Source organism: Sarcophilus harrisii, chromosome 5 (assembly GCF_902635505.1).
Source record: "Sarcophilus harrisii chromosome 5, mSarHar1.11, whole genome shotgun sequence".
Lineage (NCBI taxonomy): Eukaryota > Metazoa > Chordata > Mammalia > Dasyuromorphia > Dasyuridae > Sarcophilus > Sarcophilus harrisii.
Window position 1 is genome coordinate 147,454,543 of NC_045430.1, and position 15,775 is coordinate 147,470,317.

At 32.9% G+C, this 15,775-nt stretch overlaps 1 protein-coding gene across 4 annotated transcripts in view; it reads right to left on the reverse strand.

Moving 5' to 3' along the window:
- Positions 1–15,775, reverse strand: part of RELN (reelin) — a 515,944-nt gene that overhangs the window by 178,390 nt on the left and 321,779 nt on the right. For all 4 annotated transcript variants that reach the window (XM_031938705.1, XM_031938703.1, XM_031938706.1 and 1 more), the window contains exons 14-17: positions 13,303–13,511; positions 12,298–12,426; positions 6,255–6,364; positions 1,838–1,904 (exon numbers count right to left, since the gene is read on the reverse strand). In XM_031938705.1, coding sequence (XP_031794565.1) covers positions 1,838–1,904; positions 6,255–6,364; positions 12,298–12,426; positions 13,303–13,511 — 515 coding nt within the window. The remainder of the gene's footprint in view (positions 1–1,837; positions 1,905–6,254; positions 6,365–12,297; positions 12,427–13,302; positions 13,512–15,775) is intronic.

The following is a 15,775-nucleotide window of genomic DNA, read 5'->3' on the forward strand; positions in this document are numbered from 1 at the left end:
CCTAAAGCACTATATAAAATAAATGATTATTTGGATTAGATTATTTAGATTCCGAAGATTTGTTATTTCTGTTTGGAACAATTGTTATTATTATTTTGCTGAGGCAATTGGGGTTAAGTGACATGCACAGGGTCACATAACTAGGAAGTGTATCTGAGGCCAAATTTGAATTCAGATCCTCCTGACTTCAGGGCCAGAGCTCTATTCTAAAACAATTATTGCTGACACTGATATTTATTTTAATAAAATACAATTGATGTTATATAGATTTTGAGGGAAAATTTTATTGATGCTACTTTATATTTTCTTACAAATAGAACTTTCTGGAATATTGGATAAAACGTCAATTTCTTGACTCAAAATTAATATCTTTTCGGAACTCCAAAATAAAGAAAATATTAAATTAATATTTCTGCAGAAATTTGTGAAACTTAAAAAGACAAGGGATTAAACATGTATGAGGAGGCTATATATGAAACCTGAGAAAATGATGATTTAGGTAATTACTTCTAGATGTGAGGAATTTGATTTTTGCCAAGGCATTTAAGATGAAATTTGGTGACGTAATATGGAGTAAACTTTTCTCTCTGAAATACAATAATCATAGATTCAGCATTAGAAGGGAACTTAAGGACAGATATGTGGCACAGTGAATAGAGTGCTAGCCCTGGAGTCAAGAGGACCTGAGTTCAAATCTGGCCTCAGACACTTGACACTTATTAGCTGTGTGACCCTGCAAAAGTCACTTAACCTTTCCTCAACAAAAAGAAACAAAAAATAAATTTAGATATCTTTGAACCCAATGCATTCATTTTACAGAAAAGGAAACTGGGGCTAGGAGAGGTGAAGTGATTTGCCCAAGATAATGTATTTAGTATATGACAGAGCCAGTATTCAAACCCAAGTCCTCAAAATCAAATACCAGCATTCGTTCCATTAAACCATATTTCTCTGCTCTGAAATTTTCTTCACATTTTTGTAATTTTCCTTGTAATTTTAAATACTTCACTTTAAATGGAATTCTTTTTGATTGGAAGTTGCATGATCTAAAAGATTTTGAAATGTTGGCATTGTACAACAAAATGTGAAGGTGAATTGACTCACAAGAGTTATAGCAGATAATTTGGACTTACATCAATCCTGTTTGAATCCTATAATATATGCTTACTAGCTGTGGGAACACAATTCATTTATTTTATTTTTTTATATAGCTTTTTATTTACAAGTTATGTGCATGGGTAATTTTACAGCATTGACAATTGCCAAACTTTTGGAACACAATTCATTTAAACCCTCTCAGCCTCAGTTTCCTCATCTATAAAATGAGGATAATTAATAATAGATACTACTTCTCAAGGACAAAATAAAAAATAACATGTGAAGTGCTTCACAGACTTTAAAGCAATATGGAATTACTAGCTATTACTTACTAATACATAGCATTTATAGTATGCAATATTTCTCATAAGCTCCCGTTCTGTAGAATATTCTTTTAAAAATTCAAAGAATGGCCCAAGTTAATGGTTTAGCATGCAGAAGGTCATTTGAAATTCAATAGATTATGAAAATGGAATACTTGGTTGAATTTTTTCTAAGTTTACTATATAGGAAACTGTGAAACATATGTCCACTTACAAAGAATATATAACATTAATTAATAATAGTAATAACAATAATTTTGCAGTGTTGAACTTAGGTTGAACAGATTTGCATTTGTCCTTGGTAGAATCCAATCAACCTAACTTGATAAAGCAGAACAATTTGTGGCTTGCAAAATAAATCATGTGTTTTTGTTTTAATCTATGAATATTATTATTAATATTATTACAGTGCTTACTTGCAGCCATTTCGAGTACATTGTCCTCTTCCAGAGCAGAATTTGAGGCACGATGGACCGATATAAACTGTCAAAAGAAAACAAAGGTTTGTTTAAATAAAGGCTATGCAAGGGAAATGTTAAAACCACCTTCCCACATGGAATATTTTTATGAAATAAAAATACGAAGTATTATACCATATCTATATTTATATCTATCTATGTAGCATATGGCTCCATTTGTGGAAATTCAGGGGAACTGAAGGTGACATATGGTGTGTTCTATGACAAGTTAATTGCTTAGATGACAAAATTGCTAGAGTTTACCAATAAATTTTTCAAGATTTGATATATAGCATAAATATATTGATTTGATATATTGCACAGAGATGAAGAGAGGAAGATATTTATGATTGTGACCCTACTTTGTGCAATCTATTTTCCTCTAAACAACTTTAAACAAAATACTTTTATTCTATTAAGAATCATATTTTTATAAGATTCATGTTCTTTCTTGAGGAAAAGGAGAATGTCACAAAGGAGCATCTGGGTATGTCAGCAAAGGATCAGGCTAGATAAATTTTCTTGAAATTTCCAACTCCATAATGTGAACACAATTGAACAATAGATTACTTGTGGTTCTTAAATATATTTCTTAATGTTAATCAACAAGTCTACCAGTATTTTAGTTTCTTTGCCTGTAAAAATGAAGTCACAGTTTTTGCATAACTTTTCTTACAGGGTTATTACAAAGACAGTGTTTCGTAAGCCTCCAAAATCTATTAACAAATTTCTTGGACAGTTTAAAATATCTTCAAGGATATACTGAAAACTACATTAAAAATTATACTACTCCACTGATAATGTGAAGTTATACATCCTAATTCAGATCATAAATTTAGAACTGAAAGTTACTTTTCAGGTTATTAAGTCCACATTTCTCAGAAAAATGAGCTAAAGAGCAGGTGTTACTTGCTAAGTGTCACAAATCCAGTTGCTATCTCAAATGAGATTTGAGCCCATGGCTTTCTGACTCCCAAATGCTGTCTATTATGTTATGTTACTCTCTCCATAATGTTATGTTACTTTTCAACATGGGGAATGAAGAACATCCCAGTATCCATAAGAAACTGAGGACTTTAAGACAAATTCTACAAGAGATTTGGATTCTTGTTTTCTTAAGCTAACCCCAAGACCAAGTTTTGATTTGTTCATTTTTTACTTGCTTTTTCTTTACTTTCTTGAGTCTGATACTACTTCTTGCTTCTTGTTAAGACATAGACTTCTGCTTCTGGACTTAGCATCCTTGGCAGTTGATCATCCCATATAGCCCAACATATACTGGAAGTTCACATTCAATGTGACCCTTCTTTCTGCCTTTTCTCATTTCCCAGTCCATGCCAAAAAAAAAAGGTTGAGCCTTGTTCATGGTATGATCCTACCTTGGCCTTGCCTCAGGACAGAACAGGATCAACAATACATTGGCATGGATTTTTGTGCTTGCTTTTTGGATGGATGAAGCGGATGACAAATATAGTACTTATACCAAGCATAAGTAGCCCTTGGCTGCTCTGATGGACTACACAATATACCTAATTAGCACTCAGGAAAGTGAAGCCAAGGAAACAACCATTTTCAATATGTAAATGAGTATCATTTTTCTCCCCAGAGAAAATCTAATTCAATGGCTGCAGGCATACATGCCTTATGTTTTTAGATGGGCTAATTTGTTCTGTAGTTCAGCACACACTAGACATGATCCCAGGTAGTTCCCCAAACCTAGTAAAGTGGGCTGCAGAGTTCAAAAGGTTATTGATTCTAGAAATAAAAAAGTTCTATCAGAATGAAAAAAGTGAATATTCAAGTCATTAACTAAAATTTAGTTTTTAGAAGTGTTCTTTGTTGCCCTTATTTTCTAACCAAGAGTTTCAGTGGATTGAAGAATAATATTAAGATTGCAAATTTTCTTGATGATAAAAAAAAATTTCTTTTTTTTTCTTGAGGGTATGGAAGAAAAAGTATATTTTTCTCCTGTGTTGCCACTCTCAGCTTCTCTTTTAGAAAAACAACAACTTTATTCCAAAATTAAAAATAACAGTTAACAGTGGATTTTTTCCCACTGTAAGCTACATGCAAGTTTTAAATTAAGTACCAATAAGATTGTCTTAATATTTTTAGGAAGTTTTTGAAGATCCTTTCCTTATGAAAAAGAGAAGCAGTGTGGTAGTTCAGGAAAAAAGGATTTAGATTCAGGGCCAAGACACCTATGTTTCAATCTCAAGTCTACCAGTATTTTAGTTTCTTTGCCTGTAAAAATGAAGTCACAGTTTTTGCATAACTTTTCTTACAGGGTTATTACAAAGACAGTGTTTCGTAAGCCTCCAAAATCTATATAAGTGTGAACTGTAATTAAGCAGAATATACATTGAATCTGACTCCATAATAACAGAATATACTCACACATATTCACACATATTTACTTATGTCAAAATATCTATATATCTCTAAAAAAATTCTGACATTCACTGACCTCTACCAGGTTGCTTTTCTTCACAATTATATTGTTTTAACATAAAATTTTCTGTTTCATAAAGGACTCAGATTCAGAAGGAATCGGGATGGAAAAAGGAATCATTCATTAGTGAATTCTCACAGAATCCCTTAAGGAGGAAAGTGTCATGTTTTCTACCTTGCAGATAAGACAGAGAGATGGTTATTGTTCTTTTGAGGGAGTTGCTTAGGTTGAGCCCTGAGGCAGTTCCCTGCCTTAGTTGAGATAATTTAAGATTTCTGGGTTCCAGGGTTTTCATTATGGCAGCGTTATTAACTACTGTCATTTCATTTGTTTAAACTTACACTGACCCTGCCTCATATAATGTTGGGGCAGATTAGGTACTTGACAAATACCAACTATAAGCAGGGCACTACTGTATCTTCCCTAGAGTTACCGTGACTTGCCTGTGTTTGGCATTTCCTCATGTATTTTACTAAATTAATCTTCAGAGAAGTTCACATATTCAATATAATTCAATAAACATTTATGTTGTGTCTAAGGCACATTATGTCATGAAACATTTAGATAAGAAAAGGCTGCCATTCTCATAAAGCTTATTATAGTCAAGCAGAGGGGCCAGTAACATATCTAGGTAACTAAAACACACTAGTCCTTGGTCAGTGCATTAGAGCCCACTTTCTTAAATTATGGGTTGCGACCCAAATGGAGTCTTATAACTGAATGTGGGAGTTACAAAATTATGATTATCAGTAAATGTTTGATTTTCACATCTATTTTATATACCTATGTACCTGGAGATCATGCAAAAGTTTCTCAGGTGAAAAAGGATTGTGAGTAGAAAAAGTTTAAGAAGCCCTGCGTTCTTAAAGCCCTGAGAGTTGGGTAACCATGTGGTATGTGAGTTCCAATGATGATGGTTTTACCCATCAGAAAAGGCTTCATGGTAGAGAAAGCATTGGAGCTGAACTTTAAAAGATGAGTAAAATGTGACAGGTGAAGATCAGAATAGGGATGTTTCAAGCATGAGCTAAGGTATGGAGGCAGGAAAGTTTAACATATATTTGGAGGATAGAGATTGCTTCAGTTTGCTTGGTACACAACATTAATGAAGGGGAGCATATGAGATCAAATGGGGAGCATAAGTTGGCATTATATTGTAGGATTCTGGGAATGCTAGGAAAAGAAGATTAAACTTCAGTTGGCAAGTAATGGGGAACCACTGAAGGTAGAAAATATTGTGGTGAGAAGACTAGCACTATATATGAGAAAGAAAAATTTGGCAGCAATATTAAAGAAAGACTGGAGATGTTGTTGGAGGGGAGGCAGGAAGTACTATTAAGAGTCTATTGCAATAGTACATCTGATCCACACTAAAGTGGTGGCAGTGGGAGTAGAAAGCAAAGACATTTGTGAGAGATGTGTCACATAATATAATGGCATATTTACACTCTCATGAATCATTTAGGCTGTGCATTTTGTTATAGCAATAGTATTTCTTTATGAAGGTTTTCTGTGTTTAGCATATAAACATTCCAGATGTTGTAGCAGCCAGTAAGTGAAGAATAGGCCTTATTTTAATAGCACAGAGTGGGATATATTTATGTTAATTTGATGTAAATAGTTGAAGGGAATGTTAGGCTATCCCTTGTCATCAAGCCTGGGAGTTTGAGTTTTAGGGCTTAAAAAACATTTTAATTATGTATGTTGCAAAATACCAGGACCTTTTATTGCTGACTCCACTGCCTTTTCTGATTGCTCATCCCTGGGCTTCCTAACAGAAAGCACAGGCACAAAGGAAGAAAGAGCGTTTAATGAATTGCAAGGCCATAACTTACAAATGTGATGAAGTCTGTGCTGAACTAACAAAAGTGCAGGAAGAGTTTACATCAATGGTATGTGATTATAATAGGCATAAATACTAACTATTATCAATCGCCCACATGTTTCCAAGGATTGGTCCCATTTGTCTCCAGCGAATCCTGGTGTCCTTGGTTAGTGCTGCATTAGGGAGGGGGATAGTTATTCGGTTCCACCTGCAAGAAATTGAACACACAAATTAACTTCATTGCTAAATTCAAATCCTCATTGATTACTTTAACCACAAGATATTTTGCATATAGCTATTTTGCCAATAATCTCTTTTTAATATACTTGAATTTGTATTCAGACATCCGTGGTATAGTAAAAATAACTGGATTAAGAATTGAGATCCTAGAATCTGATTCTCAGATCTGCCATTAATTACTTTTTGACCCATGACAAGTCACAGTGCCTCAGGGCCTCAGTTTCCCCTTATAGATAATTAGAAGGCTGGACTCTATAATCTCTAATATCCCTCTAGGTCCAACAATATTAACTTTTGACTAAATTATTATGCATTCAAATTTATTAGGGATAATTTTTAACTGACATGTGCCTGATCCAATAACCTATTAACTTAGTATATCCTATTGACCTAAATTATTGTGTACCTAAACTTATTAATGAAAACTTCAAACTGCCAGCTGTTAAAATGCATTTCATATTTAAAAGATTATATTTTTTTCGTTTATCAGTTCTCCCTTGTAGAACTTTGCACTTAGTTCAAACACATTTTTTATTTTTAAAATTGGTGTGAAATCCCAAGACAGATTGTTCTACAGTTGCTGTATAGAGACAGGATATCTATCCCCCACTTATCTGAGAAGAGTACTATATATCACAGTTTGTATTTAACTTCTCAAGGTAATGTACACTAAACAGAAACTAGGAAATAATCTATCTGGATGGCTGGTTTTGGTTTCCTACCTTCTGAAGATTGGCTAAATGGGACCTAAGTGGGACACCTAGGTGTACATAAGATGCCAGGCCTAAAGTCAGGAAGACTCATCTTCATGAGTTCAAATCCAGTTTCAGACACTTAGTGGTTGTAAGTAGTTGGACAAGTCATTTAATCCTATTTGCCTCAGTTTTATATTTGTAAAATGAGCTGGAGAAGAAAATGAAAAACTACTCTAGTATCTTTGCCAAGAAAATCCCATAAGTCTTGTTGGACATGATTGAAACAACTGAACAACAGAAAGTATCTAGCTTGTGTTGTTGTATTTTAAACATTTATAGGGCCATTGCATAATATTTCTAACTCTAGTGATGTTTTATAGTGATTATATAGAGCTATGGATTTAGAGATCTTAGTGGCTTTAAGTCCAACATTCTCATTTGTAAAATGAGAAGTTGAGAGGTTAAGAGACTTGTCTAAGTTCACACAGCTAGTAAGTTCTGGAGGCAAAATTTGAATTTTAGTCTTCTTGATTTCTAAGATTCTGCTCTGTTCACTCTTTTCCTTATCTGTCTCAATGCCGTCTATAAAGTGAAGATGTTCGACAATAAGTGAGTATGACAATAAGAAGTCGGACTTCTGATAATGGTGACTGCTTGAATAAAGGCAGATGACCCAGTTCCTTCATAGAGCTAGCTCAAATGAGAAACTTGATTTAGTGGGAATTAAAAATGATACCAGATTATATTTAATGAAAATCAAAATTCAATCACTACAATGTTTGTGAGCTAGTCGAGGATCTTATGAAACTTCTATGTTATTAATCCATACTTGCTATTGTCATATTTAAATGTGACGCGCTACCAAGTACCATCTTAAGAACAGTTGTATTAAGATTTTTCAAGAAGAATCCCTAACAAAATGGAAAAAAAGGAAAAAATACTTTTCAGATAGAAGTAATGATAGTACAAAATAAGAGAAATTACAACAAAAATTGATATAAATGAAAGGCCATTTCATCATTGTGACTATGAAAAATCATCATCATAGTAATTCTAAAACAGGACAAGATGTCAGCATGCCTGATAATACAGATTATTAAAATGTAGGTAAAATAAAAGCAAAAAGCAAATCCAGACCTAATTCTTCTGGTTTACAAACAATTACAAGTTAAAGAAATGTTTAGTGACAGAAATGGAGTATCTTTTTAGCAGGATGAACTGAAGACTGTGACCAAAAATGCCTTTCTCCTAGCAGAACATTTATTCAAACAAATGCTTCATGTTAAAGGCAGTGAAAGAAAATGGAAATGAAGGAGAAAGTGAAAATACTTCTACTGAAAGTAATGATTGATCTGATCATTTTAAAAATTGAGTTCAGTTGCATAATGTTATAATGATCAAAGAAGTAGTCAGTGGAGATGAAGACAATGTGAGATGTTATTCTGAAGGGAGGTAATGTAATGAGGATTTTAACTTAAAACCAAAACTTACTTCTAGTGCTCTAAAAAGCTACAACCACTGATCCCTTTCTAGTTCTTCAGTGGTCAAATAATAAAGCATAGGTGACAAAAGTCATTTTAGCTCAGCTATTGCAAAATATTCCAAGAATAACAATATTGCATTGTCAGGCAGTGTTATTGCTTTTAGATAATGCCCCAGGTGATTAAACTACACTTGTGTGGAAAGTTGATCATGCAAATTTACTGACATGAAGATAAAATAATTGGCACCTACCAGCATATATGAATATTCACAGAAAATAGTTCGGTCTACAGTCCTAAAATATTTCAAATTACCATGATGATGTTTTCATCACATCCTGTGTAGCCTTATTTTTCAGTGTTATATTCAGTAATTTAAAATATTTTTAATTTTGCTTCTTATAACTACTATATTATTTTGTCACAAACTTGAACCAGAAATACATCTTTCTTATCTTTTGCTATTGTATTATGTTAGCAAATATGAAAAAAGATCTTATTTTAAAATTTTTCCATTGCAAATTTCCATTTAGTTGAAAAAATAATATATTTTACATATAATTATAACTTTGCATTCTAATAATATGACTATTTCATGGGATTCATTATTTGCCTTTAGTAGGATTTAGCTATTCTTACTCTAGTAAAATACCTGAAATTAGTACTAAACTAAAAAATGACCAAGAAATTCAATGAGAAGAAATAATAGAAAATTATTTCTTTCATTCCAGAACTACAGAAGCAATGGGCAATAAGGAAGAAGCTGTCACAGAAGTCAATACTATTTTAAACGAAAAAGTTGGCTGCTTCCAAACCCAATCAGAAATGACGGCAGTATGCAAAGATCTGTAGTTTAAGAGAGCTGAATGCTCCTCCTAGAAAGCCTCAGTGTAGTTGCAACACTCCATTGTGATTGTAAATTCATAGTAGGGGGTGCTGAAAACTAGCTGGAGAAACAATGACCAATGGTGTGCAACAGCACTTTGATGATAATGTTCCAGGCAACCAGAGGCTCTCACACCTCTAGCATAATGTTTTAAGAAGTGATACAGGGCTCTGAAGATGCAGTTCTCAAAATTTCAAAAACATAAGAAAGGGAAGCTAATCATGGGAGGTGTTTGTTGTTTCTCCTTCCTTCTTGAAAAGGACCAAGACGTCAAGGAGATGATGTTAGGACTTGCAAGTGAATTGGATTTAAGTGAGGGAGGGCTGCCTCATTTTCCCCTCTAGAACCATCTGGATCCAGGGCCAAGATATAAATCAAGGTGAAGGTCAGTGCAAATATGACCCAAGTGATCGAAGATTATGCAGGGCTGAGCAACCCATCAGAAAGTGAAACAGGAAAGTGAGTTTGGCCCTGAGACAAAACTTTGATTCAGGAATGTGAGAGATGAGTAAAGGAAAGTAAATATTAATCAATATAAAATATTACTGTAGTTCAAAAATTGACTCAGAATTCATCCAAGAGGAAGAGAACAGTTCTCAATTATAAGCAGAGATTTGAAAGAAGAGATGTTTTTTCCATAAAAATGAATATCTAGAAGAAATGAAAAAATTTTAAAAAACAACACAAAAGCTCTGGAAGAAAGACCCAGAAGGAGAATTAGTTCAGAAAAGAAAATAGTAAACCTTATTTTTAAAACTAGAATAGGCCAAATAGAAATCTATGACTACCTAAAAAAATAGAATACAATCAGAAGATTAAAAATAGAACAAAAAGTAAGATATTTGATGTTGAAACACTGAACTAAAACATTTCAGGGAAAAATAATTAAAAAATTTTGAGATCATTGAAAAAAATGGTTAAAAATTCTGGTTAATATAATTTTAAAAAATCATAAGTGAAAATTGCCCATATCTATCAGAATCAGAGGGCAAAGTTAACATAGAAACAAACTAGTGCCTGAAAGGATCCCTCAGAGAAAAGGTCTGAAATATTGTAGGCCAAATTCAGAGCTCCAAAATCAAAGAAAAATATTTCAGGTATCCAGAAAGAAACAACCAGGATGACAAAAGACCTATTAGCTTCTACTATAAACGACAGGAGATCTTAGAATACAATGTTGTAAAAGATAAAAGAGAAATGGTAAAACCCCAAATATAATAACCTGCAAAGTTAAGTACAGAATGGTAGTATTGAGAAAGGGGACTTTAATGGAATGAAAAAAATCTCCACATATTTCTGATGGAAAAAACAAACAAACCAACAAACACAGAGCTAAGTATGAATTTTGAAATACAAACATGAGTCAAGAGAAATCTAAAGAGCTAAATATTTGAGAGTTTGGAAATAGGATATGATGATTTGGAACTCTCATTCTAACAGAAGAAGAAAAAACAATTTTGGATTCTGTAAAAGTTTTTGAGGAAGCAAAATAAGAAAAATAGGCTTGGTTTAGTTCTGAGGATTTTAAGAGGGAAGAGAAATGAGAGGTAAAGGAATCTGCTAATATGCAAAGAGGAAGATGAAGTTAAAACTTATTGTTTCTCATAATTGGGATGTGTGAAAAGTATGTAAATGTGGAGGAAGAAGGGAATCATATGAACCTCACTCTTATGTGAACTGTTCAAAGGAGAATTAACATACATATATATAGTTTCATGTAGAAATATATCAGAATTCATCAGGGAAACAAGTGAAGAAAAAAACCAAATAGATTCTAAGGGATACAATTCAATTGTGGGATGGATAACAAATTGTGATATGGGAACATATTGAATTATAATCTTGTATTGTATTGAATTATAATCAGAAATGATTAAAAAAGATCATTTCAAAGACATTCTAGATAGTAAAAGCTAATGCAGAGTTAAGTGAACAGAACCAAGGGAACAGTATATATAAGTAAAACAATATCATAAAGAAAAATAGCTTTGAAAGACTTAAAAACTCTGATCAAAGCAATGACCAACTATGTCTGCCTAAGACCTGTAATGAAACATGTTACTCAATTTCTTACAGAGAAAAAATAAACAAAGTATAGAAAGGAAACTATTTTTGGCCATGGCCATGGAATATGTATGCTTTATTTGACCATACTTTTTTGTTACAAGTTTTTTTTGTTCCTTTTTTTTATTCAAAGAGGATTAAAAAGAAGTACTTTGGAAAAGTGATGCCAAAAAAGAGGATCATTTAAACATTGTAAAATATATACAAAAGAGAATATAGTGTAATTCAAAGGAAGTCACAGATGAGCAAGGAAGTTTGGTGAGTAACCTATGTCATTTGGAATACATAAACAGAAGGATATATCTATATATCCATTCATATACACACATTTATATATGAGGAAATGGTTTGAAATAGATATTTATGGCTTCATAGAGAATTCTCTTTTTGCAATTTGTTTAGAATATTTTTTAAAAGTAAAAAAGCAGTTGAATAATAAAAAAGTACAAATTTATTTTTTTATACTTTAATTTCTTGTGTCAAAGAAAGTGACAAATTATATTACAAGCAATTAAACTTCTATAAATTGGTACTTTATAAAATAAATATTGTTGAACTAGAATTTTAAAAAGGTAAGGTGGGATTTTATGACCAGACTTACCAAAAGTACTTTCCTTTATTTTTTTAGGCCACTTTTCTAAAGTATATAACAAGAATCACTTTGGTTACTGCTCATTATTTTAGGGCAGCCAGATATAAAAGAGGAGGCTTTTTTCCTTTGGTATGTTAAAAGTTTCAAATCTTCCACTATTTTCAGAAAGGTATACATACTTACCCACTATAGTTATCAGAAGAATAGACAGTACTATGAGGAAGATGTGGCCCAGCACATATCTCAGGTAAACATTCAGTGTGAAGCAGAGACCAGGAATGCCCGTGATTGGTTGAAAATTCTAAGCTGACACTGCCATCAATAAAAGAATCAACAATGAAGAGGGTCAAAGATAAACAAAGTAAAAACAATTCATATTTGACTGAACACAATGTCAATATTTGTAGGACAAACATAGAAAAGGATATTTCCCAAAATAGTTATTTTCCTTTTCCTCCATATGCAAATTGCTCTTGATTGACAAATGGCCACAATTCTTATGCAATGATCAATTCAATATTTTCAAGATGGCAAATAATAGATTGAGTTAGAGCCCTTGAAATTGATAGATTGGAAGGCAATTACCTCATCTCACACTGCCGTTTCATCATGCTAAAATGAGAATGATATATTCTAAGCCGGAGACAGGACAAAACAATACTTGACTGATCAGAAATGAGAAGTCATGCTTGGCCCTCCAACTGCTAATTGATTTTAGTGATTATTTTAGGAGGTCACTAGATAGACATGGGGTCAAGATTTTCTTGGATTATTTATTTTTTCTTCACTCTAAGCTATCTTCCCCACTGGCTTCTACAGCTTATATTGCTATTTAGTAGCTTTTATTGCTATTCCAGAACACCACTGATATCTTTTGGTATAACCAAGGTCAAGGTATTAGGATGAAGAACAGAAGTATACTTATAAGAGAACTTGAATTTTTCAAAATAACATTATACATATACATTTGAGAAATGTGTATGATAGAAAATAACTATCAGGCTTGTTAATTATTAAAGTGACCTAATTTTGTACAAGGATGAAAATATTTAGTTCTATTCTAAAGTTCAGAAGATTTTACAGATAATACACAGAAACACACACACAACTCATTTTTAGTTTTACTAGTTTAGTTTTTACTAGTTACCACTTTCTCATTTAATATTAGATCAAAATCAGCCTTTATACCTGTTACCAGGCTGATGAGTTCCACATCCAAGGTTGATGGAAAACTGTATCATATGGGATACTGTTGAAGGTAGAACAGGCAAAACATGGAAAAAATCTATTGCCCAGACATTTCTATTGTATCCTTGGTTATTCTTTTGTCTGAGACAAAACTTGGTGGCAGGAGTCTGAAGCTCAGGGTTGATGACGACAGAAACCAAAGATGGAATCTTTAAAACAAACAAATTATTTACAATTATAATAATAAACAAGAGATCTTTTAGGTATCTAGCACTTAGCATGATGGGGAACACAAAAGAAAATCATAATTTCTGTACTTTCTTCTTGGGAATGACATAACTAATGAATTCAATCATTATTTCTATGTTCATGATTCCCAGATCTATAATTTTGTCCATATTTCTCACCTGAGCTCTAATTCAATATCTCTCTCTAATTGCCTGATATAATCTCCACCTGAATGCATCCACATGCATCTCCTGTTTAAACTCAAACATGTTTAAAAAAGAATTAGTTGGTGTTTTCCCCCACATTTGTTGTTCTTCCAAATATTTCTTTTTCTGTAGAGGGCATCACCATCATTCTACTCATTCAGTTTGCTCTCTAAGAGTTATCCTCTTTATTCTCTTCTATATCCCATATATGCAACCAGGTATGAAGTCTTTTGGGGAAGGTAGGTTGTGTGGTGGATAGAGTACTGTGTCTGGAGTCAGAAAGACTCATCTACCTGAGTTCAGATTTGGTCTCACACACTAGCTGTGTGACTCTGGGCAAGTCACTTAACCCTATTTGCTTCAGGTTCCTTATCTATAAAGTGAGCTGGAGAGGGAAATGGAAAATCATTCCAGTACTTTTGTCAAGAAAACTCCAAATGATGAGGTCATGGAGAGTCAGACACAATTTAAATGATCAAATAAAATGAAGACACAGATTCTACCTCCATGACATCTCTTTCATTTATGGCCAAATATCCATTCACACATGATTACTGTGTGAATTTATTCCCTCAACACCTCTCAATAGGGCAATTCTAATAGTTTCCTATTTGAGGTCCTTGCATGTTGCCTCCTTTTACTCCAATCCATCTTCCATGCTTGTACCCAATTGATATTCCTCAGGCATTGTTTTCCCCACATTGCTTCTACTTAAGAAACCTCAATGGATTTCTATTGCTTCTGGGAATAAAAATAAACTCCATTTGGAATTTAAAGCCCTTCACAGTCTAGCTCTAAACAATTTTTCAAGACTGACTTTAAGTTATTTGCCTTCATATATCTACATTCCAGGACAATTTATGGTTCTCTGTACTTGATTTTTCAATCTCCCACTTCTGGGCTTTTTTCATAGGCTGCCCAAACATGTAGAATACTCTCTCACTTTACCTCCACCTCTTAGGATCCCTAATTTCCTTCACAGCTTTATTCAAGTGCTATCTCCTGCAAGAGAACTTTCTTAACTTTCCTCCCCCAGTTGTAAAGTTCCTAATGTAAATCAAAATCTACATTTATTATCTCTGTATATTAATATATTTTATATTTATATGTATATTTATTTTCTCTGAATTGCATTTGCAATAGGATATAAGCTCCTTGAGGGCAGGACTATTTCATTTTTGCATATATTTATATGTATTATTTATATATTTACATTTAATCATTATTTTAGTAATAGACTTATTAGAATTTGAATTATACAATTTAAATAAGATAATTATTATAATTATGCATAATTATAATACTATACTAATTTAATATTTATATGTTTAATAAATGGTTATTGAATTAAAGTGAGGTCATATCCCTAAGGAGATAATATTTCACTTTATTATTATCCATATTGCATATAGCTAAAATTCTTCCCTGCCAAACTATCTTTGCTATTTTACTTGTCTTAATCAGTGTCACTATGACAGTTTTAAAGTAAGCATGTTTCACAAATACCTTATTATGAGTGAAATATTTGCAGTCTGCTTAGTTCAAGTCAGAGGAAAGCTGATATCAACTTTGATAATATCTGATATCATCAAAAACTGCCAAATAATATTCTGTTCTAAGCAGCCCAAAATGTTATTCTATATCAGTGGGATCTCTGATGGGATCTGAATGCAAACAATTAGGCAAATGCATAATCTTGTATCATGCTGGGAAAAGAAAATTGAATCATTCACATCTTCAGAAAATTCCCAAGGCTTGTTTCATTTGGTCAGAACAAACCATTGAGTTACTGCTAGTGGCAGCATCCCTTCTGAGCACCCAAGATCACAATGTGTGGGTCATGTTGATTCTTCATCCTTCTGAAAGCATCCCCTATTCTGTTCTCTGTTTATATTGTACCTTTCAAATCTTAACTATGAACACACTGGGCATGATATGTCCTCAGGTCCTTTACAGGGTGTCATCAGTGCTGAATGAAGGCTAACTAATAATGATTGTGTCAGCACAAATAAATGTACAATTAGAGATAAAAAAAATCC